General features: G+C 40.6%; 1 protein-coding gene across 1 annotated transcript in view; it reads right to left on the bottom strand.

The window, feature by feature from the left end:
• Nucleotides 1-1,090: 1,090 nt before the first annotated feature.
• The window catches only part of LOC142194074 (synaptotagmin-2-like), a 135,405-nt gene continuing 113,649 nt past the window's right edge, over nucleotides 1,091-22,846 (bottom strand). The window contains exons 6-9 of the mRNA XM_075263100.1: nucleotides 21,666-21,833; nucleotides 10,686-10,803; nucleotides 3,755-3,888; nucleotides 1,091-1,309 (exon numbers count right to left, since the gene is read on the bottom strand). Of these exons, the coding sequence (XP_075119201.1) occupies nucleotides 1,091-1,309; nucleotides 3,755-3,888; nucleotides 10,686-10,803; nucleotides 21,666-21,833 (639 nt within the window). The remainder of the gene's footprint in view (nucleotides 1,310-3,754; nucleotides 3,889-10,685; nucleotides 10,804-21,665; nucleotides 21,834-22,846) is intronic.

The following is a 22,846-nucleotide window of genomic DNA, read 5'->3' as shown; positions in this document are numbered from 1 at the left end:
ATGAGAGCCAAGGCTAAATAGGGAGAAAGAACCCGCCCATGGAATTGACAGGAAGGCAGGCTGTCAATCACAGGTCAAGGCCAGATTAACCATTAGAGGAGCAGAGAAAACTGAAGGTGAAGGAGACGGGTGTGGTGGAAAATCAATTATCAAGGTGAAAGAATAGGGCAGTGTTCAGACAGTGCAGGAAGAAACCAACGGAATAAATCACAACCGAACACATCTCCTGCTGCGGCCGGATGATGACGCCAAAGCCCGGATGGGCAAAGATGTTACAGTTGGTTAACTAATGGTTTAGTTTTATTGTACAGGGTTTTTTTTAGGATGCAGTGAAAATAAAAGCATCATGGCCCTCCCCGGAGATGGTTACTCCATGGAGAGTCATTTAAATGCTGCCATGATATTTGTACATGTTGCAATATGATGCAAACTGGTAAGGACTTTGTCTCCTTTTCTAAAGATTAATCCTATACTATACACCAATATATTAATTGCAATAGGAAATATGTGGTTTCCTTAAGGGGTTGTCCTATCACAAGGATCCTATCTATACTGCTTGTTAATGTGGATGTAAGACTTTTCCTAAATATCCTGCATCAGCAACACTGCTTTGTTTGTCCACTATCTTACTTTATTCAATTCATTGTTGACACAGCCCTTGAATTATCTGCTCAAAAGTCAAGTGATGTATCTGCCTGCTCTCAGGGGGAGGGAGGAGGGGCTAAGTGCACGGGAGCCAGCCTGTGTTTCTAGCTATTCCTATGTCTACACCAGGTGACCTACCTCCCTGCTCTCAGATAGAGGAGAGGGCACTATTTTCTGTCGCACACTTCCAGAGAGGATCTAGCTCCATTATCGAGGTTGCCCCTACTGTACATGACTTCTTTCCTCCTTCAGCTGCAACTTCGTGGGTGGGTTTCTAGAGGCCTATATAAAGTGGCCCATCTATATTCTGAGAATGGGCTTAAATTGTTCTCTATGCTGCAGGATGAGTTCCATCTACCTAAGACGGACTTTTTAAAATATTTACAACTGCGTAATTTTTTTTCAAACCTATGAGCCCTATAGACTGACCTTTCCCAGATTAGCTTTAAAGCTGTGGAATCGATCCTTGCCTGCTAAAGGGGGGTTGTCCGCATTTTACAACTTTCTTTCTGTTCCTGCTGAGCAGGTTAAACCTTTTCATCTGCTCCGCTGGGAAACGGATCTTGCCAGAGTTATTCCTCTGTCGGACTGGTATGATGCGACTGGGTTTGTCAAACGAATTTCTAGGGGTGCGGCTCATTGGGAAACAGCCTTGAAAATAATGCTGCGATGGTATAGGACCCCGAGTCAATTAGCGCATATAGATCCCTCCTGTTCAAAACTGTGTTGGCGAGGATGCGGGCACGTGGGTTCCTTCATACATTTATGGTGGGAATGCCCTCCAATTTTTGCCTTTTGGACAGCTGTATTTCAATTCATGTCCACGATAGCTGGTCTAGATATACGTCCCTCCCCTGGTCTTACCCTATGTTTTCATACTATGCTATGCTATACTATACTATGTTTTCATACTATGCTATCCTATGCTTTCATACTTTTCACTGGTAGTTTCCCCTCCGGGATGCAGGTTGTTCTAGGACAGATTGTGCTAGCAGCTTGGGCTATAATTGCTCATCAGTGGAAGTCTGCTCTTTGTTTGACCGTAGCTGAGTTACTCCATCATGTTGATCTAGCGTGTACTCTAGAACGTATGCTGGCCAATAAAAAATCACACTTACACCAAGGTCCATACCCGATGGTCCCTTTGGATCTCGTATAAGGAGACTAGTGAGACAACTTCTCCCTTACTGCCTCAGGGTAGTCCCGCGGGGACCCCTTAAATAGTTAATTGCTAACTGTTCTGTGATTCCAGGTGGCTTTATTTTCTACATTTGCTGTATTCTATGTATCTTTGGCATTGTACTCAGGTATACTGTTTTTGGTTATGTTTGGTTTGTCTGTTCTCTTCTGTCCTGTTATACTTACCCTTTTCTTTCTTGTTTCTCTCTTTTGTTCTTCTTGCTTTTGTTTCTTTTCATGAAGCTTCTGTCTTCCCTAGCTACTTTTGTATTATCATAGTATGTGATGTCTAGGCATCGTTTTTGTATTCGACTCCCTGGTCTTTGTATACTTGACTATACTTGTGATCCAAAGTAATGACCCCGTACACATCACTTTGCTGTTTGGATCTTTGTTGGTTTTTCTTTTGTTTGTTTCAGTTTTATATATTGAAAAATTTTCTTCTTCAATAAAAATCTAATTTAAAATAAGATAGAGGAGAGGAGCTGCTTGCATTTCTGGACTCGTCTTTTGTTCTCCCATTTATCAGGTTAGCAAATTCAATTGTGTTCATTATGGCAGAGACAGGCAGTATTGTGCATATTGTGTTGTTTGAGGACCTATGATGACATCACAGGCCCTTCAGCTGCCCCATAGGAGCAAAAAAGGCTTTTGTAAGTCACCATACACCTGTGAAGGTGATCTCTCCTTAACCACTTCAGTACCGGGCCAATTTGTGGTCCAGGACCAGACACATTTTAGGTTTATTATGTATGTGCGGTTTTGAGGTCTGTAAAATTTTTCTCGTATGTCTTAGTCAACTAATTTTTGCGTCTTTTTTCGGGGACACATAGCGCTTTATTTTTATTTTCAAATGTGTTTTAATTTTTTTTATATCCAGGAAAATATAAACAAAATAGGAGGGAAATTGTGTCTGGTTTTCAATTTATAATTTTTTTTTAAATTTAATAACAGAAAGTATCACTGAAAAACTTTATAAAATAGTTTTTCCTCTCCGTTACGGTAATTTTTATTTTGTATGGTGTCGTCGGGGGCGGGGCTATAACCTTTAATAACGGCGTTTTATTAGCGTATTATTTATTTATTTTTTATTATTATTTTATTTACTTTTTTTTTTTTTAAATTTATTATATTTTTATTTTATTTTTTCCCCAGATTGTGTCCCCATAAGGTGATAAGAGACCTTTGGGGACATCTGATCACTTTTTTTTTTGTACTTGAGGCTGATTTCTCCTATAACTGGGGCTGCTACATTTAACCTCAGTTACAGGAGGAATACAGACTCCTGCACACTGTATACACTGTAGGACCCAGCAGCTCTGGCAGGACACTGCTTCCAGCGGATCACGTGTCTGCCGGGTCAGAGGGCAGCTGATTTATGGCTGCGTCCATAGCTGTGTACACAGCGATACACAGCGATTGAGAAGGCAGGGGAGGTAATAAATCTGCCCTGAAGTTACAGCCGGCTCCTAGTGAAAGCAGCTACACGATCTCCGTGCAGCTGCTGTGTTCTGATGGACGTACAGGTACGTCCTGGCAGAACTAGACAACCACTTCCCGGACGTATATAGTCTATGGGCGGTCCGGAAGTGGTTAAGGAGTGATAAAATCCCCAGAATGTGGAAGAGTCACTGTGAATGAGCATTACTATATACACTGGAGGGAGAGTTCCATACCCATATTTACACAAAACCTCTATTATACAGGAGAGATCCATAATCTCCTGACTGTATGAGATATTAGGCTAAATTAGGACCTTTTTTTGACAAAAACCTGGGCTAAAATAGGGTTTGGATCTAACTAAGCATTTCTGTTTCCTACATGGATAGAAGACACGAGGACATCGTTTTCATTACATGAAAAATAATATGCATCTAAGAAACCATGACAACTTTTGTTATGTTTTCTTTCGAAGCATATGTTATTATACCTGGATTTGTTCAAATGGAATCTCAAAACTAAAAGACTCATTGAAGTATGGGTTCAGGGTCTTCTTCTTCACTGTTGTTTTCTTCTTTTTGAGTCGTTTCCCATTTTGCATAAGGTGAATCTTTACATATGGATCTAAAATGTAATATGAAAAACAAGGTTAAAGATAATTTTCCCTTTGAATAAAAAGTATCTGCAAGTTCTTACACTCATTTTGTCTTCTACTGCTATAGCTGCAGAAACCTTATATTTTGTAGCCCGCATGCTAAACTTGCGCAGTATATTCATATTGTACTGTCATATTTTTGTCATTTCATTTTATCCTCTCAATCTTCCAAAAACCTTAACTAGGTTATTTCTTTGTCGAAATATCCATAGACTTGCTTTTGTAGGATAAGGGTTAAATTTAAATGGCACCATTTAACATAGTACAAATTATGTGAACAAACATATTGAGATCAAACAAAACAAGAAAAGTAGTTCAGCCATAGTTTACATTAACTGCTCAGTGGAAGTGATGACTATATTAGAAGATTTCCTTATTAGACATCTATTATGGCGTGGTGCTCTACATCTCGTGAGTGAACAAAAGTGGACGTATAATCAAGAAATAGAAGAAATAAACGGGGAGCACTCACCCAGATATAAAATGTCTTAGTTTAAAAACAGTCCTTTATTCGGTACATGTATAAAAACATTCAGGGAGGGAGGGATGACATGGAGGCGAAAGCAAAAGCCGTTTCAAGCCAACTATGGGCGCTTTCTCAAGCCTAACATATGTCCATGTTAGGCTTGTCCATTCACCCTCGTAGTTGGCTTGAAACGGCTGTTGCCTTCGCCTCCATGTCAGCATGTCAATTATAATTGCGGAAACGCTGAGTTTTTCCCTCCATAGATTTCTATGGAGAGTGTGAAAACCGCAGCAAAAATGCAGCATGATAAATGCGTTGCGGAAACTCCGCAGAAACGCCACGGAAAAGCATCAAAATTTGCAGACAAAACTCACTGTTTTGCTTGGTTGAGGCTAAGGTCACATGTGCCGGAACCGCCGCGCTAAAGCACTATGGGAATGTAACATCTCTGCTTGTTCGGGCCTCTGCGCCGCCCTCTGCTCGCGTGCTGCAACGCAGGAGGCGTGTGCAGTTTGATAATCTGCTTAAATTTTTAGCCGCACTGTGTGAACTCAGCTCTAGTTCTGTGATTGCATTTGCACCACACCCGTCTTCTGCCAATATTGCCTCGGTCCATTAAGTGTTTGAATTTATCTTGCCTGTGATTGACAGCTTTACTTCCTATCAGGTTCAGGGCGGGTTCTTCCTCCCCTATTTAGTCTTGGCTCACAGTCACTCTGGTGCCGGTTATTGCCTCGTGCTTTCTGGTATCTCTTGCTGTTAAATCACTTGTATTCTAATCCTTGACCTCTGCTTCCCTACTGACAATTCTTTTGGACTCTGATTTGGCACTGCATCGCTCTACTGTTAACGAACCCTGGCTAGCTGACCTCCCTTTGTTGTTGTTTGTCTTGTCTGCGTTTTGTGTTTCACGTATTCAGGGAGGGACTGTCTTCGTGGTTGTCGCCTATTACCTAGGATAGGGTCTGGCTATAGGAAGGGAAAGTGGGGGGCTTCAGCTTAGGGCTCACTGTCTCTTGTGCCCCATCCCAGGGTTTAAACAGTTACTGGGAATTGCTGTCCTAGCAATTCCCTTACAGGGAACAACTGCGGTGTGAATGCATTGAGTTTCTTCCTGCAGTGCTTTGAACAGAAAATTCACTGAGTTTTCCTCCACGAACTTTCTGTTACAATTATATCTATGGGAAAGTCGCCGGCATTTCCACGGATATAATTGACATGCTGCAATTTTCAAAACTGCAACGGTTTTGGAAATTGCAGCGTGTTCGCACTGTGATTTTTTCCGCAAAGTGGGCTTGGGATTCGCATGAATCCCATCCACTTTGCATTTACTGTAAAATGCTGTGGCGTTTCCAGCCCGTGGGGCCCTGGCCTAAATAGCAAAGAAATCATAATTCCTTAGGATTTTCAACATAGCCTTTTAATTACCTTTATTGCACATGAGAAACTCGAGCAAAAATGTGATGAAAAACTCAACAGGAAACTCATATGAGCCAGGCGGCCACCATAGCCGCCGGGAGTCTACTGTTTTATATAGTAGACACCCAACGCTAAAGCCCCCAGTCAAAGCTGACCGAGGCGCCATTTTTCTTATGGCGCATGGGCAAGCTCCGGGGCCAGGATCGCGTTGTCATGACAGCGATCTGTCACTCAATGGATTCTATTGCATAGCCTGCAATAGAAGAGCTGGATTTTTGCAATGCATGCCTGGGTTAGCATGCTCAATTGTTTGTTTTTACATTTCTCACTTATTACTCACTATCTGGGTACTTGCTTCATGTGTGTGTGTGTGGGGGGGTGGCTTTTAGGGTGGCCTTATTTTAGAGCAATGTCCCTGAGCTAGACCTGTAGGGTCATATATAGAATCACACCCTGTCTAGTGTATTTTTGTACTTCTTTATCCTTACTGTCCTTGTATTGTATAGCCTATCATTGTTTTGGGGCTTCTCTCACTTTTGGTCTGGCTGGCAAAACACGTTATATGTCCTCCTATTACACTGATACGCAATTTTTCAACTTTTTTCTGTTGTTTTCAAATGAACAGGTGTATCTGAATGGATTTTTTCTGCAGATTCTGAAAATGATCTTCAAATTTCCATATCACGTCAGGTTTTTTCAAAATTGATGGAACTGTGAAAATTGAAAAAAAATTTAATTTTTTAATGACATTGCTATATGACAACGTTTGTAAAGTGTGAAAATGTTCTCCGGAGGGATGGAATGATTGTGTAAGGAATAGATAAACATAAATACATATTTAAAAGCAAATATACCTAACATACTGTTGGTACGTCCCATCACTTGTATCACCGTGTGAATCGGTGTCTGTTGAGGGCTTGACATTGGACGGGGATGGCACAGGGATGTATTCGCTATGGGGCACTGGTCTTATGGCAGATGGGATATTGGGATACACAATGTTACACTTACTGGTTCTGGTATGGCCCACGATTTTCACTGTGCAGAAATAGCAGTCATCACTGTGATTTTTTGGCTCACTCTACACCATGGGTACACCGAATGAAATTGATGCCCTTTTCCCACTTTTCCAGTTCCTCAACCCCTCCACACATGCACGGCACACTTTGTGAGGCGACCAAACTTTGTCCTGATCTGCTAGTTTAATCCCGAAGTATTGGAAATAAGCATTTTTTACGAAAGGCGTAATATTTTGCCTTCGTTTTTTTTCTGTCGTTTAACAGCCACATATGTAGCAGAATATGTCTGGATGATTAACACAACCACGTGAAGCACACACCACAAAGAAACAACCGAACGCGACCAGTCCCTTCTTCGCGCTGACTAGATCTCCCCAGAATGGCGCCACGTGACCAATAGAAAGAAGGGAGTGATGGCGTGAGGTATAAGTCATACTGCCGTGCCAAGATAACATTCTCTCATTCTCCGCTTTTTCATACAGATAAATAAGTTGCATTTCCATTGTTGTATTTATTCAAACAAGTTTAGCGGAAACTTATACAATCAAAAGTTCACACAGTGCCGACAAAGCCTTGATTGACTCAAACAAGATATTAAGCACTATATACCAAAAAATAATAATATATAAAACTTAATAAAAGACAATTACGCGTCTTCTGACAGACTTTATTCAGAATATTTTACATTATTTTTATTTTTTTTACATAAAAAAAATGTATTTACAATATTCTGAATAAAGTCTGTCAGATGACGTGTAATTGTCTTTCATTAAGTTTTATATACACTATATACCAAAAATAATTTTTTGGTATATAGTGCTTAATATCTTGTTTGAGTATGTATTTATGTTTATCTATCCCTTACACAATCATTCCGTCCCTCCAGATAAGATGTTCACAAGATACAAACATTGTCATATATCAATGTAATTAAAAAATTATGTTTTTTTAATTTTCACATTTCCATCATTTGTGAAAAAACCTGACGTGATAGGGAATTTTGAAGGTCATTTTCGGAATCTGGGAAAAAAAAACCATTCCGATACACCTATTCACTTCAAAACAACAAAACCTTCCGTATCAGTGTTATCCGGCTTCATCTTAAGTGGTGAGTAGGTGTGGTTTAATTTTCTTGGAGGCCGCTGTGCCTTGCCTTATGGATATACTATTATGTTTTTTTTCACTGTCTTCTCAGATATATTTCCTTTTTGCCTTGTTAATTTACTCGACCTGATTAGCAAGATGCCAGAGATAGTGTCCAATTGTCCAAGCCTAATTCCTCCCTGGAGGTAGCTTGACTCATCCCTCTGTCTCAACCTGGGCACGGCATTATCATGCTTGTGCTAACTTCGTTATTCTTAGTAGGGGGTGTCTGGGATCAGTGGACTGAGAGCCTTGCTATCATCTTTTAGCAGACAACCTGACTGCACAGGACATTTGCAAAGCGTTATGGGCGTATATAGTCATACTGGTACAAGGTGAGGGGGGAGAGCTGCTCACCTTGATGACCTCATCGTGGGAGGGGGCTGAGTGGAGATATATTGTCACACATGACAAGATCCCAGGCTTGTGTTATTCTTCCTGGACTGCTGGGATGTGTCATGAAGTTCTGTGATGCTGTGGAAACTAATCCCTTGGACTAAGGTCTCTATTGCCTATAGAGATACCATGCACCCTGGACTATTCTGCTAATGGCGTAGTCAAACCCTTACCACCTAAGGATTACTTATGGACTCTAATTAATTCTGACTCTAAAGGACTGTGCCCTGGATTTCATGAGTTGAACTCCGGAGATCCAACTGGATATTATAATTCTGTTTCTAATCTTTTATTCTTTTTATCTTACTGCACTGTAACATACCTTTCTGTAACCATATAAGCTTGTATCCACTAGCATATATCTCTATGTATGTTGGTTGTCTAGTATCGACCTTCTTGAGTTAATAAATTTAAAACTTTAAAAAGTTCGTCTCATATTATCCTATAAGACCCGGTCCCTCTCTCAGGTTGAGAGCGGACGGCAAAGGTAAGAAGGTGATCGCAGTTTTGCCTGTGGCAAGGCCTGGTAGGCCAGAGGCTGGGTCAAAGTGGCTTTGGCGAGGCGAGATCCTTCACACTATCACTTTACCTTTATATCGATATCTACCGGTCCATGTTGGTTATTTTATTTTATAGCAGGACTATTTTTTAATGTTATTTATTAGAAGTTAGGACTCACTATTCTGCTGTTACATCATGTCTTATACTCCAGTCACCTCTAGAGCTGCAGTCACTATTCTGCTGTTACATCATCATTTATACTCCAGTCACATCCAGAGCTGCAGTCACTATTCTGCTGTACATCATGTCTTATACTTCAGTCACCTCTAGAGCTGCAGTCACTATTGAAATCAATGGGAGCTTTTACGGCGCGCATAGTCTCACATCACGCGGCACGTTACTCCGTGTGAGCGCACCCTTATACTCCAGTCACATCCAGAGCTGCAGTCACTATTCTGCTGTTACATTATGTCTTATACTCCAGTCACATCCATAGCTGCAGTCACTATTCTTCTGTTACATTATGTCTTATAGTCCAGTCACCTCTAGAGCTGCAGTCACTCTTCTGCTGTTACATTATGTCTTATACTCCAGTCACCTCTAGAGCTGCAGTCACTATTCTGCTGTTACATCATGTCTTATACTCCAGTCACAGCCAGTTCTGCTACATCTGAGATGTAGCAGGGTTCAGCACACACTCAGCTCTGCTGCATCTGAGGGTGTAGCAGAGCTCAACGTGCGCTCAACGCTGCTACATCTCAGGTGTAGCAGAGCAGTGTGCTCAACACTGCTACATATGAGATCGGACCAGAATGGAGACTGCTGTGGACCAATCTTAGACTCCGCCTCCTCACAGACGATCCTCCAGTAGAAGCAGTGTTGATTGGCCGAATGCTGTACACTGTATGGCATTCGGCCAATCAACGCTGATCAATACATTTCCTATGGGAAAAAGTCAGCTCCCGCATATCGCAAGCTGACAGGGATCCTGACATAATACAGGTACTTGGGCATGTTAGATGCCCCCAGACATGCTTCCCCTGCTGTCCCAGTTGCATTTCAGGGTGTTGGCATCATTTCCTGGGGTGTCATAGTGGACCTGGTGACCCTCCTGAGTCGAATTGTGGGTTCCCCTGAAACAAAGCATTTTTTTCCCATAGACTATAATGGGGTTTGCTATCTTCTGAAAGGCATAACATTTTTATTTTTCTGTTGACAGAGCTGGTTGAGGGCTTATTTTTAGTGGGACGGCCTGTGTTTATTATTTTATTGGTAACATTTTGGTTTTTATCTGATCTATGTGTGTTTCTGTGTGCACATCATGCTGCCGCCAAAGTACTATGGCGGTCTTCAGGAAGTCCTTGCCGGCAACGCTGTACTATTACAGTGGATGTCGGGAAGGAGTTAAAGGGGTTTTCCACTGATCGCCTATCCTTAGGTAGGCAAATGGGACACCCACAGGTCAGTGGATTTTCATAGGAACATGTCTTCAATAACTTAGTCTCGGAAAACCTCTTAACAATACCATGTTGCGATAATGCAGCTGTTTTTGTTGAAAATTCTGTGGGTGAGCGGTAGACGTATAAGTATTTTACATATATCTCCCATTCCTTTTGTAGCCATTCTTAGCTCAAAAAAAAGGTAGCAAAATCTGCAACAAAATAAACCCTGTGTTTCTGCAGTGTGGGGACTTAGCCTAAAAAAACTACGTACCATAAATATTCAAGCATACATATGTCTTTATAACGTATATGGGACACAGTATCTGAAGGTCAGTAAAGAAAAAGCAAAAATTAAGCATGGTACATGGGATACATCTCACCTGACAAACCACCCACATCCATCTTTTTCAAGTTTTTTGCTTCTAGAATGCAGACAGTCAGTTTTCCAGCAGTTGGAACATATCGCAGGGAAATACAAATATCTCCAAGTTTCTCAGGCTAGAAGAAAAAAAAAAGAAAAGCAAATTATTTCAAAGCAGAGATGATGCTTAAAAATCCTGTGTAACACTTTTTTTTTTTGCTTCTAGAGAAGTGTCCATATCATCATAGAAATTATTATATAACTTCTGTGTCAATACATCAGTTTACAGCCACATGTGGGTCATTTTCGTAGTAGGGAGAAATTACTTAGCAAACTGGGGGTGCATTTTCTACTTTAGCCCCTTGTGGAAATTAAAAAAAAAAAAGGTTTAACCCCTTCAAGACCAAGCCTAAAAGACCTTCATGACCAGACCTCATTTTTCAAATCTGTGTCACTTTATGTGGTAATAACTTTGATACGCTTTAACTTATACAAGTGATTTTGAGAAAGTTTTCTCGTGACACATTGTACTTCACGTTAGTGGTAAATATTGATCAATATTTTTATTTATAAAAAAATATTTTGTTGGAAATTTGGAAAAAATCTAAATTTTCAAAATGTGAAATGCTCTGCTTTTCAAACAGACAATCATATCACACAAATACATGAATAAATATTGTCTACCATATCTCTGCTTTATATTGGTATCATCTTTTAATTGTCCTTAAAAGTATTTTGGACATTATAAAGCTTAAAAGTGTAACAGCGATTTTCCAGATTTATAAGAAAATTTCCCATACTAATTTTTTAGGAACCACTTCAGTTCTGATGGAGATTATAAAAGCCTATATATTGGAAACTCCCAAAAATCACTCCATTTTCAAAACTGAATACCTCAAATAATGCAAAACAGCATTTGGGAAGTTTGTTAATCCTTTAAGTATGTCGCAGATATTAGAACGATATGGAGGTGAAATTTAAACATTTCTTTTTTTTCTTTTTTTTTCAATAAAACATTCATTTAGCCCTAAAATGAACACAATCACATAGGGTTAAAGGAGAAAATGTATCTCACAGTTTGTTGTGCAATTTCTCCTGAGCACAGAAATATATACTCGAGTATAAGCCGAATTTTTCAGCCCAGTTTTGTGCTGAAAAAGCCCCCCTCGGCTTATACTCAAGTCAGCAAAAAAAAAAAAATACTTTTTTTTTTTTTTTTTTGTTAGGGGGGGGGTCTATGACCAGCCACATTATTAATGTATAGAATCTCCCATAAAATAGAAGATTTTTAAAAAATTTAAAAATAAAAGTTCTAATTCACTCCTTTCCCTAGAATACATACAAAAGTAGATAGTTACAGTAAAACACATACACATTAGGTATCCCTGTGTCTGAAAGTGCCCGGTCTACTGAATATAGGGTATCTGCAGTGCTCCGGTTCTGTCAGGAAGGGGTTAATAGGAGCACTGCAGATACCCTATATTCAGCCAGATTGAATTCCAAGTGGGGGAAGAAAAAGCAGTCCTCAAGCTCAGGGAAGGGGCAGACAGACAACTAAAACACCCCCTCCTGTTTCCCAGCACCCAGCAACTACTGCACCCAAAAACTCTGACCATTTTAATTTTTGAAATTTTCCAGTAGTTGCTGCATTTCCCCCTAGGCTTATACTCGAGTCAATAAGTTTTCCCAGTATTTTGTGGTAAGATTAGGGGCCTCGGCTTATATTCGAGTCGGCTTATACTCGAGTATATATGGTACCCCACATGAGGGTGTAAACTGATTTTTGGGCATACGGCAGCGCATGGAAGGGAAGGAGCGACACTGAGGGTTTGAAAAAAAGATTTCGCTGGAAAAGTTTTCAGGTGCCATGTCTCATTTGCAGAGCCCCTAAAGTACCAGTATAAAGGAACCCCCCCCCTCGCCAATGTGGCCCCATTTTGGAAACTACACCCCTCACAGAATTCATCAAGAGGTACAGTGAGCATTTTGACCCAGCAGCCTTTTCACAGATTTTATTAATATTGGAATGTGTAAATAAAAAATTAATAGGATGTCACTTTTTCACCAAATTTTTCATTTTCATAAGAGGTAAAAGGAGAGAAAGCACCCCACAGTTTCTTAAACAATTGCTCATGAACGTGGCAATACCCTATATGTGGTTATAATGTACTCTATGGGTATATGGTGGAGCTTGGAATGGAAAGAGGGCTATTTGGCTTTTGGAGGGAAGAGTTCACTGGATTAGATTTTGGGTGCCAGTACAATGGGAACCTTCAAATGTAACCCATTTTGGAAACTACACCCCTCACAGAACATATCACGGGATGTAATGAGTAGTTTGACCCTACAGCTTTTTCACAGATTCTATTAACATTGGGACGTGAAAATGAAAAATTAGTTTTTTTCAATAAGTCATTTTTTTTTTATTTTTTACAAGAGGATAAATGAGAAAAGCCTCCCAAAGTTTGTTACACAATTTTTCCTGAATGCAGCATTAACCCATATGTGGTCATAATCTGCTGTATGGGTACATGGCGGGGCTCAGAATGGGAAGAGTGCATTTTGGTTTTGGAGGGCAGATTTTCCTCGAATAGTTTTGAGGTGTCATGTCTCATTTCCAGAGTCCCTAAAGAACCAATACAATGTGTAAGCTGATGGCTAATGTAATGTAATGTCATTAATGGAGGGGGTGTACATCTCACCCAGACTACTAAGGTGAGTGAGATGAGAAAACTTCAGAAAGATAACTATTGTCTGTTGAGGGTTATTTCAGAGTTCTGGTTACTGGGCTGGATTTTTAGGAATGGCAGGTAGGTTGGTAGTGGGACCTGTTATTCCAACCCCCTCCAGTCCACACTTTGGGGATGTTTCGGCAGTGACTCAGCTGCAGAGAGTCTGCTTATCAAGAGAGGCTTGGGCAGAGCTTGGCTTGAGAGCCAACAGAGAGGTCATATTTTTGGAGCTGTGTCCTGAATGATTCTACTGACTTTTGATTTCTGTTATTCTAGGTGAGGTAACCTATTCTATGTTTAGTTTAGAGCCTAGCCGGGCAGGTATTTATTTTTGTATTGTTTTCTTTTGTTGCTGCACTACCATTTTGAGTGAAAATAAACTCTACCTTTGTTTTGGACCAAAGAAACTGGACTTGTGTGTCTATGCCACCCCACCTAGCAACCCCAGACCCTGACAAATGGAAACCCCTCAAAAGTGACCCCATTTTAGAAACTACACTCTTTAAGGAGTTCATCAAGGGGTATTATCATTTTGAGCCTAAGAGTGCTTCCCAAAAATTAATGTAGAATATGAAGATTTAAATTTTTAAAGAAATATGCCATTTCAGTGCCCAAAATGTTGTACCCACTTTGTGTCATCAGAGACATTCACTCCTAAAACTATTTAGTGGGCTATCCTGGGTAGAAATAAGTTATATATGTGGGTGTAAACTGATGCTTGGGCACACAGCAGGGCTCAGAATGGAAGGAGCAGTGGGCTTTTTAGCTTTTGGTTGTACAGATTTGGAAGGGTTTCCAGACGCCATATTGGGTTTTTTTTTAGATCCCTGGAGGTGCCAGTAATTTGGAATTCTTCAAGAAGTGACCCAATTTTGTAAGGGAAATATTAGAGTCTCTAATATTGGCGTCTAACATGGCGTCCAAAAACCAATAATCTAAATCAGCTGTCCAAAAGCACATACATTTGAACCCTGCCGTGTACCCAAATGGCAGTGTATGCCCACATGTATGACACTGGTGTACCCAGGATAATATATTTAATGTCATATGTGGGTAGAAATGGATGTTTGGGCACAGCTGGGCACAAAAGGGAAGGAGCGCTATTTTGGTTTTTGGAGCACATTTTCAGATGTTTGGTATCTGGTTGCCCATGTCATGTTTGCAGAGCCTCTAAAGTACCAGTAAAGTGGGATCGCTTAGAGAATGACCCCATTTTAAAAACTGCACCCCTCAAAGAACTTATCAAGGGGTGTAGTGAGCATTAGTATCCTAAACGTGACTGCACAGCGGATGGTGAATAGTACTGTGTTAGCCAAAAGTATTGTCACCCCTGCAATTCTGTCAGATAATACTCTTCCAGAAAATGATTGCAATCACAAATTCTTTGGTATTATTATCTTCATTTAATTTGTCTTCAATGGAAAACCACAAAAAGAATTGTCAAAAAGCCAAATTCGATATAATTCCACACCAAACATAAAGAAGAGGGTGGACAAAAGTATTTGCACGGTTTGAAAAATCATGTGATGCTTCTCTAATTTGTGTAATTAACAGCACCTGTTACTTACCTGAGGCACCTAACAGGTGGTGGCAATAGCTAAATCACACTTGCAGCCAGTTGAAACGGATTAAAGTTGACTCAACCTCTGTCCTGTGTCCTTGTGTGTACCACATTGAGCATGGAGAAAAGAAAGAAGACCAAAGAACTGTCTGAGGACTTGAGAAGCAAAATTGTGAGGAAGCATGAGCAATCTCAAGGCTACAAGTCCATCTCCAAAGACCTGAATGTTCCTGTGTCTGCCGTGCACAGTGTCATCAATAAGTTTAAAGCCCATGGCACTGTGGCTAACCTCCCTAGATGTGGTAGGAAAAGAAAAATTGAGGAGAGATTTCAACGCAAGATTGTGTGGATGGTGGATAAAGAATAGAGATGAGCGAATACCGTTTCATCGAATAGGTATTCGATCGAATATCAGGCCGTTCGAGGTATTCGTTCCCAATCGAATATCATGCGGCATATGCAGTAAAAATATGTATCCCCTCCCACCTTTCCTAGCGTGTTTTTGCGCCAATAACTGTGCAGGGGAGGTGGGACAGGAACTACGACAATGGAGGCAGTGAAAAAAATTGAAAAAACCCATTGGCCGCCGAAAACATGTGACCTCCCATTTATAAGAATGGCCATCGCCATATTCGCCATTTTTGCTGTCAGAGATAGGGAGAGAAACAGCTTTTCTCTGGGGAGTCCCCAACAAAATAGCAGGAATCCACAGCAGTTACTTCTTGCTATATACGTGACAAACAGCTTTTCTCTGGGGTGTCCCCCACAAAATAGCAGGAATCCACAGCAGTTACTTCTTGCTATATACCTGACAAACAGCTTTTCTCTGGGGTGTCCCCCACAAAATAGCAGGAATCCACAGCAGTTACTTCTTGCTATATATGTGACAAAGAAGGTTTCGAGGTATTTTCCCACTTTGATAGAGGTTTTTTTGAGTATAGAAAGTGTGTAGTTGATAGACTGTGATGGTGGGGTAAAACTGTGACTTGGGCTTGTTAGATGCCCCCAGGCATGCTTCCCCTGCTGTCCCAGTTGCATTGCAGAGGTGTTGGCATCATTTGCTGAGGTGTCATACTGGACTTGGTGACCCTCCTGAGTTGAATGGTGGGTTCCCCTGAAACAAAGCATTTTTCCCCATAGACTATAATAGGGTTCGATATTCGATCGAATAGTCGAATATTGAGCGGCTATTCGAAACGAATAATGAATATTGAATATTTTACTGTTCGCTCATCTCTAATAAAGAACCTCGACTAACATCCAAACAAGTTCAAACTGCCCTGCAGTCCGAGGGTACAACAGTGTCAACCCGTACTATCCGCCGGCGTCTGAATAAAAAGGGACTGTATGGTAGGATACCCAGGAAGACCCCATTTCTTACCCAGAGACATAAAAAAGCCAGGCTGAAGTTTGCCAAAACTTACCTGAGAAAGCCAAAAACGTTTTGGAAAAATGTTCTCTGGTCAGATGAGGCAAAAGTAGAGCTTTTTGGGAAAAGGCATCAACATAGAGTTTACAGGGGGAAAAAAGAGGCCTTTAAAGAAAAGAACACGGTCCCTACAGTCAAACATGGCGGAGGTTCCCTGATGCTTTGGGGTTGCTTTGCTGCCTCTGGCACTGGACTGCTTGAACGTGTGCATGGCATTATGAAGTCTGAAGACTACCAACAAATTTTGCAGCATAATGTAGGGCCCAGTGTGAGAAAACTGGGTCTCCCTCAGAGGTCATGGGTCTTCCAGCAGGACAATGACCCAAAACACACTTCAAAAAGCACTAGAAAATTGTTTGAGAGAAAGCACTGGAGACTTCTAAAGTGGCCAGCAATGAGTTCAGACCTGAATCCCATAGAACACCTGTGGAGAGATCTCAAAATGGCAATTTGGAGAAGGCACCCTTCAAATCTCAGGGACCTGGAGCAGTTTGCCAAAGAAGAATGGTCTAAAATTCCAGCAGAGCATTGTAAGAAACTCATTGATGGTTACCGGAAGCGGTTGTTCGCAGTTATTTTGTCTAAAGGTTGTGCTACCAAGTATTAGGCTGAGGGTGCCAATACTTTTGTCTGGCCCATTTTTAGAGTTTTGTGTAAATGATCAATGATTTGACTTTTTTTTCATTCTCTTTTGTGTTTTTTCATTGCAAGCAAAATAAATGAAGATATTAATACCAAAGAGTTTGTGCTTGCAATCATTTTCTGGAAGAAAAAGAGTATTATCTGACAGAATTGCAGGGGTGCCAATACTTTTGGCCAACACTGTAGATATGTAAGTTGTGCGGAGTGCATTGGGAACACCAAATTCCCTACTATATCCCCAGAGGGGTCACTCTGGGGGTAGTACTGGTTTATTTTCCCTCGTAAGCTCTAAATCTGCTAAATGCCTATAATTTCTGGTATTGTGTTTTACCTTTACATTTTTTTTTTTTTTTGCACAGTGTACAGCATAAGTAAAATGTAACCATTATTCTGTGGGTCGGTACAATTACGGCAATACCTCATTTATATTGTTTTTTGTGTTACTAGTTTTGCAGAACAAAAATCCATTTGGGGACTTGGGATCAATTATTTTTGCATCCCCATTTTCTGAGATGCGTAACATTTTTATTTTTGGTTGACAGAATTGGTTGACGGCTTATTTTTTGCAGGACAACCTGTGCTTTGTATTTGTACTGATTTGGGGGTACATGTGAATTTTTGATCACTTTTCATAGCAAATTTTTAAGGTAAGATGACGAAAAATCATTATTTTCTACTGCTTTTGTCCGTTTTTTTTTTTTTTTTCTGGCATTCACCGTCCAGGTTAAATTTTGTTTCAGTTTTATTGTACCATTGTTATGGACACGTTGATACCAAATATGTATTGTTTTTATTAATATTTAGCTTTTTTTTATATAATTCATTTTATATAAGAAAAAGTCATTTTTGAGGTTTTATAACTATACTAGTAGAATACCCGCGGCTTTGCTCGCAGAAAATATGTTAAATTATTGGTTATGCTAAAGTAAAATAATCAGTGTCACACTAAAATTGACATTTTGAGAGCGCTACAGTAAATCTTTTTTTCCCACTTAAAATTTTTATTATTTTGGCATTTTACTAATTTGTCGTAACATTGATGTGAACAACTTTTTTTTTCATTTCAACATTTTTATTGATTTTATATATTCAATACATATTATGTAGTATAAACTATTACAACTATTTTTTGAACTACTTTTTATCAAAAATTAAAATTTATGCCCCTTACACAAACATATAAAACATTTACACCAGGGGTGTAACTACCAGGGTAGCAGCAGTAGCGGCTGCCACAGGGCCCAGGACATTAGGGGGCCCAGCGACTGCTTCTACTGCTGCAGTTTCTTTTATTTTTTTTAATAGGCCGTTACTGGCTGGAGTTACTCCAGGCAGTAACGGGTCCTATTTACTTACTGATCCTGGCAGCGGCCACTATGGGGTATAATAGTGGCGCAGGAATGTTGGCGGGTCGGTCAGGGTCTTCAGCATCGGGAAGGGGGGGGCCATGTCAAAAGTTCGCCAGGGGGCCCCGCCATTCCTAGTTATGCCACTGATTTACACCCAGTTAACAACATAGTGCAACCCTTCCCCCTCCCTCCAGTGTAATTTATAAGTAGTTCACAGACAAAAGAGTAAAATTGGTTTACAGTTACACAACTATCTATAGTAGGGCTTCAGCGATGAAAGCTCTCTGTATAGTAAACAATAATGACAATCTTACTATGAAGTAGTTTTCGTCTGACCAATATGGCTGCTCAGTAAGGCTGCTTGCACACTACTGTAACACTGTGTCTCTGGATCGTGGATTCTACATCTCCATATACTTCAATGGAGCCTGCAAAATTCACAGCTTTATGCGCAAAGAAGTCTATAGAACCACCAAATCCATGGCCCAGAGGCCTGTGAAAAATACTGCAGTGTGCAAGCAGCCAGTAAAGATACCAGACATGTTTTGTCAGTGCATGAGAGCGTGTACATGTTTTTGATCCTAGTGTATGTATGCGTGTGTGCATGCATGTGTGTATGGTCCGTGTATATGTGTGTGTGTGTGTGTCCGCGCGTGTGTGATCCATGTGTATGTATGCGGGTGTGCATGCACATCTGTAGTCCGTGTATATGTGTGTGTGCGTGCACAAATGTATGTGTGTTCATGTGTGTGATCCATGTATATGTATACGTGTTTGGTCAGTGTATATGTATGCATGTGTGTGCACGTGCGTGTGTATATTTGTGTGTGTTTGCACACGTGTGATCCATGTGTATGTATGCGTGTGTGCATGCATGTGTGTGGTCCCTGTATATTTGTGTATATGTATGCGTGTATGTGCGCATGTATGTGTGTGTGTGTCTGATCCATGTGTATGTATGTGGGTGTGCATGCAGGTGTGTAGTCTGTGTATATGTGTGTGCGTGTGCGCATGTATGTGTGTGTGTGTGCATGCGTGTGATCCATTTGTATGTATACATGTGTGTTCAGTGTATATGTATGCATGTGCATGTGCGTATTTGTGTGTGTGTGCACACGTGTGATCCATGTGTGTGGTCCGTGTATATGTATGCCTGTATGTGCGCGTGTGATCCATGTGTTTCTGCGTGCACAGAGCAAGTGGCCATGCGTGCGATAATTGTCCATGTGTGTAGTGTGCATCCATCTGAGTGTCTTTGCGAGCATTTGTGGTCCATGCGTGTGTGTGTGTGGTATTTGTGGGATGGTGTTGGTCTTGTGTGTGTCTAGAGTGGTCTGGTGTTTGTGTTGTCTGTTCTGGCATTTGTGTGGTGTTGTGCTTGTGGGTTGGTGTATGTGTGATATCTGTGTGATGTTTATATGGTGTTTGTGAAGTGTGTGTGTGGTGGTGTGGCCCCTTTAGCTGCGACTCTTTGGCGCCGTTGCTATAATCCGTCCCTGTCAGTCACAACTGTTGTTTTCCCCTCAGCGCTTTCACTTTAACTTTTCCCCATTATATCCATAGGGCCTACATTTAGCGGTCCCAATCTCATGACGGGGGGACGCTAGCAAGATGTAATGTGCACAGTTTTCTGCTCAAGTGGGTGAGAGGGGGCATGCCAAATTTCAGCCAAATCCGGTGAGAACTGTGGATTTGTATAGAGCAGACTACTACAGAATTTGAGTTATATATATATATATATATATATATATATATATATATATATATATATATATAAATTTTTACACTCTTTATTTTTTTACTTCTTTTTTTTACATTTTTTATTTGTCCTGTAAGAACACTAGAACCAGCGATCAGAGAGGATCGCTGGTTCTATACAATAGACTTGCAATACAGTGTATTGCAGTCTATGGAGGAAGCCAGCTGATACAGACGCATCGGCTGGATTCCTCATTACCTGGCAGAATCAACCAGGTATTGGGGACCCCAGGCTGCAGAAGATACTTTTGGGCACCCCCCGATCTCGCCGCGGAGAGTGCCCAGGGGACATCAAACATCACGGAACCCCTTGGATGCAGCAGTGAAACCTCCGTTCGGAGCTCAGCATTGACCGGAGGTTACAGAGCAGGGTGTTAGCTATCAGATATAGCTAACACTTGCTCCCGATGCCGCCCTCGGGATCATCTACCTGCGGGCGGCATCTAATGTCAGGGAAAGATTGTTACTCCAACAAACTTTCCCTGACATGTCCGCTACATGATCGGGACCTGAATCTATCAGGTCCCGATCATGTCTACGTGGACCCCAGCAGCTATTAGCGCTGTGTCCACGGAGCTCCTGACCCTTGGGGAGACCCGATCCCCATTTTAGCAGAGTCAGTTTAGAAACGTCGATGTGGCACAGAGCCCAAGCCACGCCGATGTTTATATACAGTGGGTGGTTGTGAAGGGGTTAAAGTCACACTTTATTTGAAAATATGTCATGTTCCAAATTTACTGTTCAATTCAGTGAATCATCTGTGGGGTTCTAATGCTCACTATATGCCTTGATAAATTTCTTGAAGGGTCTAGTTTACAAATTTGGTACATTCGTTGGTAGTTTTCATTGTTCTGACACCTCGGGGGCTCTGCAAATAAAAACTATTAGACCAAATTCTACCCTCCAAAAACTGTTCTGTCCCAATGTGCGCCCATACTTCATTTTACATCTGCATGTGGGATATTTCTGTAGTTGTGAAAAAATTCTTAACAAATTGTGGGGTGCATTTTCTCTTTTAACCCCTTGTGGCAATGCAAAAATTGGTGTTAAAGCAACATTTCATAGAAAAATTCCTGGCCCAATTCTGTGCAATACTTGTAGGGTCAAAGTACTCAATATACCTCTTGATAAATTTCTTTAGGAGCATAGTTTACAAAATGGCATCATATGGGAATTTTCATTGTTCTGACACCTTGGGGGCTCTGCAAATGAGACAATGTATTCCTGAATTTCTTGAAACGCATTACATCATTGCATCAAATTCTGCCCTCCAAAAAACAGTTTTGTCCCAATGCATGCTCATACATGAGTTTTCCAGTGCAAATTCTGCATAACACCCATGTGATCAAAGTGCTCAACTCTTGATACATTTCTTGAGGGGTCTAATGAACATGAAAAATGTAGGGCTAAAGTGACATTTTATTGTAAAAAAAGTAATTTTTCATTTTCATGTCTCAATGGTAAAAAAAAACAAGTGAAATATTTGTAGAGTCAAAGTATTGGATCTATTTTTTCAAATTTTACAAACCTCTTCCTTTTCTGCACTCTGCAAGTCTCTCCACTCTTCAATTGGCTGTCCAAGGTCTACTGTGTTCATTGGGACCTTCACTTCTCCGATGATATCATGTTTAGAAAATCGATCAAAATCATATATGGACATACATAGAGTCTTTCCACCAAGCTCTTGATATGGAATCTACGGCAAAATAAAGCTCATTTAATGTTGAAACTATAAGCAGAAAAAAACTGTTCATAACAAAAGATTAAAGCACTTTCACAATAACATCGTGTGAATACAGGTTCACACTAGCGTTCAGTTTCCATCAGGTCCACTTAGGAACTGGAAAAATGGAAACCGTATCCACTTGAAAAGCAGTTACATGCGGAAACTCACGGACCCCATAGACTATAATGGAGTCTGTTGGGTTTCTGCTGATTTTATACTGAAATCTGATTTTAAGCAGAATCTTGCACGGTGTACCCAAACGCTAGAGTGAACCTACCGTCAAAATGTTGGTGTCACAAGAACTTAATAATGATCCAAATTCAAGAAAGCACTATCACTGCTAATTCCCACACAGTAATCTTATGTTAATGAATCACTCTCATGCTGTTTGAGCGCTGAGGACCACCCCCAGTGCTGCAAGAGAACTCATTTGCATATAGAAGAAGACCAGGATTTCTACAGAGGCGTGGAGAAGACATCTAAAGGTAGAAGAAGAATAGCCTTTCTTAAGACTATTCCTACATGTTAGGAACAAAAAATTGCTTTTTAATGATTGAATCCCTTTAAAGAATGAAGTGGAAGGTCTTAGGTCTACTAACAGCATCCGCCCACAGGAGTTTCCAGTTGGAGTTTTGGGCAAAGGAATACCACAGCGTCTATATAGAGCAAAATTTGTGTTGGGAACTGTGAGGAGTTAAATACAATTATATATCTTTATATAAGCCATTTTGTGCTATATGCTCTATTTCAGTGTAAGATGTTGTTCAGTATAAAGTTCACTAGCTTTTGGACAAACATGTCAAACATTGTCTCTATCTTGTTTATTGAAGTTAAAACAAATCCTATAGAAATCTCAAAATGTACATAGTCCTGAAAACCAGTCTCAACTGGGTGGTTTGGGGTATAAGGCCGGGTTCACACGGAGTATTCTGGCTCGTCATTTGGTACATAGACGCCGCGGGAGGATTTGCGGGCCGTATACG

The sequence above is a fragment of the Leptodactylus fuscus genome, chromosome 2 (genome assembly GCF_031893055.1).
Source record: "Leptodactylus fuscus isolate aLepFus1 chromosome 2, aLepFus1.hap2, whole genome shotgun sequence".
Lineage (NCBI taxonomy): Eukaryota > Metazoa > Chordata > Amphibia > Anura > Leptodactylidae > Leptodactylus > Leptodactylus fuscus.
The sequence above is the reverse complement of the archived record's forward strand: the minus strand, read 5'-3'. Positions and strand labels throughout refer to the sequence as shown.